The 4,333-nt window shown below is 43.2% G+C and overlaps 1 protein-coding gene across 1 annotated transcript; it reads left to right on the top strand.

Moving 5' to 3' along the window:
• Nucleotides 1–280: 280 nt before the first annotated feature.
• On the top strand, nucleotides 281–736 carry LOC102545543 (histone H2B type F-M-like). The gene has a single exon (XM_006219285.3). It carries the CDS (start codon nucleotides 290–292, stop codon nucleotides 716–718), a length of 429 nt encoding a protein of 142 aa, XP_006219347.2. The 5' UTR covers nucleotides 281–289; the 3' UTR covers nucleotides 719–736.
• Nucleotides 737–4,333: the final 3,597 nt, after the last annotated feature.

Below are 4,333 nucleotides of genomic sequence, written 5' to 3' on the forward strand. Positions count from 1 at the left end.
AGCTTTTCTGGTGGAGGTCATGGAAAGTTTACAGGTCACCTGGTGGGGGTCACGGAAAGTTTAAAGGTCACCAGATTGCCACTCGGACTGGTTGATGTGCGGCCAAGCCGCGGGGCATCTAAGGACACGTGACATGGCCTGCCTTAGCGACACGGCTCCCTGCCCCGCATCCTACCCAATCAGATCTGCAGATTGGCCGTGACGTCAGGCAAGGCAGCCTTTATAAGCCGGTCCTCGCAGCTGCCTCTGCCTTTCCTTCTGAGCTGTGGGGAAGGCGAGACACTCCGACATGGCTGAGCCGTGGTCTTCCCGCACTTCGGAGGAGCTCGTGGACACCGAGGAGCGCAAAGAAGCCGAGTCCAAGAGCCCAGAGCAGAAGACGCCGAAGCAGGAGACACCCGTGCGCCGCCAACGCCGCCGCCGCCGCCCAGCAGACAGCTTCGCCAGTTTCGCCACTTACTTCCGCAGGGTGCTGAAGCGGGTGCACACAGGCCTGAGCCTCTCGCGGGAGGCCGTGAGCGTCATGGATTCGTTCGTTAAGGACATCTTCGAGCGCATCGCCAGCGAGGCCGCGCGCCTGGCCCGCTCCAAAAACCGCGTCACCATCACCTACGAAGACATCCAGAGCTCGGTGTGCCTGCTGCTGCCTGGGAAGTTCGGCAAGTCTGCCGTGTCCGAGGGCACTAACGCTCTCATCAAGTACATCTTATGCGAATGAGCTGCCTCAGGACCACCTGAGCATCACAAACCACAGGCTCTTTTCAGAGCCACTCACTAGGCAGGAAAAGACCTGTAGCGCTGACGAGTCCGAGCCACTCTGGTTTGTCGACCAGTGACACTCTGACCATCTTTAAAGCGTTTCTTCCCTGAGGGAAACATTATGAACCTTATCAACTCCACTTGAGTGTACGTCTGTAGAGCCATGGGTTCCATGGAAATCCGTGCATTTTTCTTCACCATACTGCACGTCCTCCCTTCCGAAATGGTCGTTTCTATTAGTTATATTTCTAGGTCAGCCTTTTTAGGGATCTTTACTGCCAAAGTTATCTCCCTAACAACTTAATTTGCCTTTTTATGTTGTCATTCTTCCCCGTGGATATAGCAGTATCATCCGGGATTTTTAATGTGTGAAATAGGGACAGACAAACTACAGTAGCAGATACAAAAATCAAACTTGCCCTTTCACACTCCTTCAACATATTTCAAATCTCAATGCCATTCAGTACGTGACATTATAGGACCCAAACACACTGCCAAAAGAGATAAAGCAAATTTTCTAGACTCACTGGGTGACTCAAGCGCCATACCTTTGGAAATTTCTCTTCTACCTAATTTATAATGATCTGAGTCTATTTTTCTGCAGCCTGTAACTTTTCACTTTCGAAGTAAAAGTCTTGACTGAACTGCAATTTTGCACGGATGCTGGGAGCGTCCGATGAGACCGGCTGCAACCACAGTCTCCAGTAGCAGCAGCCAGTGAGGGACTCGCACCACTTGGGGCCACAGCAATTGGCCCAAAGTGTGGTGGGGTGACCAGGACCGAACTTATAAGAGGCTTCCTGTCATACTCGGCCTGCAGATTAAGGGAGAAGGGGGTGTGATAGTGTCCCTGAAGGTTTTCCTTCAACGACTTGCATTTAACCATGGGGATTTAAGTCTAGGCCTCCCGATCTGGTAGTGAGACATGTCTCTATCTCCTGGCATCAAAATAAGAGGGGGATGTTGGCCAGTTAAGCAAACTAAGATGCCTCCTTCCTCGACCTCAGGTGATTTCAGTGTTCATGCCTATGATGATATTAATTTAATTTAATATGCATTATGTTTTCTTCCTGGTGCATTGTCTTCTTTTTCTTTCGTTTCTCTGTAGGAATGTTGCTGAATTTCAAAGTACTCAGTGATTTTCCAATTCCTTTCCTTTTAATTTAATTTCTAGCTTCCTACATTGGTGGAGGGAGCACCCACTCTGGGATTTCAATCCTTTGAAACTTACTGTGGGTTTTCATTAGAACTCAGGGTGTCATCATATTTTAAAGGGCTCGTTTTGCACCTTGTAATTGCACGACAAGGAAAAGCTGAACAGCACAGGGAAATATTGTCATTATTTTGCAGAAATTTTAAACACAGTGTCATCTATAAAACTGTTAAATCACTATGTTGTAAATCCAAAACCAATATATAATATTGTCACAACTATGCTTCAATAAATATGTTTTTTTTAAGAAACTTTTCAGTACCTTTTGATTTGGATGTAGGAAGCTGTGCAGAACATCACTCTCAGTCAAATCATGAGCTAAAACCTAGAGAAACTACAGAACTCCAACTTTTTCTTGAACCCAGATTTAGTGCTTTCTCTAGGTCAGCATTTATGGCGTTCTGTAAGTTTGAAATTAGCTTTGTATCACTTTCATTTCCCATTTTCTTCTCCTTCTCCCGCGAGTGCACTATGGACAATTTCAGAAGAATTTTGTGTGTGATATGCACTAGATAGATGAAGCGAAGGAGCAGACACAGCCATCAACTACCCCTGTTATATTTTTCAAAGTATCCCAGTTTAAGCATACATTGAACTATACAAATTGGGACTGGTGGTCAGTACAGAAATTGCAAAACAGAAGTATTCAGACACATTTGACTTCTCTAAGTCCCTGGTGTTTGAAATTACTTTTCAAGTCCTTTCGGAGGTAGCCAGTCAATTCTTCTCAGGCAGAACAATCTTTTGATATTTTAAAACACACATTTTTCCTGACCGGCAATTTTAGATCCATTGAAGAGTGTCCAGTGAGAGCAGCTCAAGCTCCTGGCTCCGCTGTTCCAGACAATGGGGGACTGGCAGCCTGTGAGCCACAGTCATTGGCTCAAAGTGTGGTCCAGTGAGCAGAGCTGAACACATCACACCCTTTCTATAAAAGTCAGCCTAGGGATTAAGGTGGTGGGGGATCTGTGACAATTTGCCTGTTCTTTTTGGTTCCTTACTTAGATTGAACCCTGGGGATTTCAGGACGTGAATCCAGGCGGATCCTGTGTTCAGCGTTGGTATCAATTTAGAGCAGGATTAGGAGCAACATCAGAAGAAATATGTCCCCTTTGCCCTCCAGTGGTTTGAATGGTCATACTCATGTTTGGATGCATATATTTTCTTTTCCATCGTTTTTTCTTCATGGCCCATGAAGATTCCTTTTCCATTTTCATTGGTGTCATTTTTCTATAAATGTATTGCTGAATTTCAAAGAAGTTGCCGGTTTTCTATTACTTTTCTTCTTAGACAGATTTCTAGCTTGCAGAATCTGTGGAGAGAGAACACACTGTGGGATTTCAGTCCTTTGCAATGTAGCACGGTTTGCCCAAAAGCCCAGTATTTCATCATGACAGTTAAGTGTTTCATTTGGGCTTTAAAATAAGATGTAGTTAAGTGAAGTAAGACAGAGTGAGGAAGAAAAATACCGTATGAGATCGCTCATATGCGGAATCTAAAAAAGAAAACAAAGATTAATACAAAACAGAAAGAGACTCTTAGACATAAAATACAATCTTGTGTTTACCAAAGTGGCGAGGCGTGGGAAGGGACAGACTGAGATTTTAAAATGCAGAATAGATAAAAAAAATTATACTGTATACTTCAGGGAAATATTTACAAGATCTTGTGGTACCTCATAGCGGAAAAATAAAATGTGACAATGAATATATATATATATATGTTTGTGTATAACTGAAAAATTGTGCTCTACACTAGAATTTGACACAACATTGTAAAATGTCTATCACTCAATAAAAAAATGTAAAAAAAAATAAGATGCAGTTATAACCTTTTTGACTAGAATGTAAACTTGTAATCGATGTCTCTCTCTCTCTCTCTCAACAAGATAAGGAGACATAGCTATTTGAACTAGGAAATTCAATACATTTCTTGGGCCCATTTCTCAGAGAGACCAAACACAAAGTATTCGACCTTGGACAGAGCTCAAGCATAAAATAGGGTGCAGGACAGGACACTAGTGGGATTTCACAAACTATTGCAAGCTTGAAGGCGGCCAATGTTACATCCAGAGCTCTCGTTGAGGTCAAGAGAAGCGTGATTAAGGCAAATAGCCCCCTCATGTGGTTCATTACTTATTGTAATCTGAAAACTTGAAAATTCACATAAAAGGATTTGGTAAAAAAAAAAAAGCTTACTGCACAAGTTGTCATTAAAATCTACTGCAAAATCAAGAGCTTACATTTTTGTGTAGCAACTCTAAATTGGTATACACATTGAGTAAAATTTTGAAGTCAAAACACCTTCCAGAGCCAAATGCACTTTCCGAGAAATACGTGTGGATTAGATAGAAAGGAGCTG

This window comes from Vicugna pacos, chromosome X (assembly GCF_048564905.1).
Source record: "Vicugna pacos chromosome X, VicPac4, whole genome shotgun sequence".
NCBI lineage: Eukaryota > Metazoa > Chordata > Mammalia > Artiodactyla > Camelidae > Vicugna > Vicugna pacos.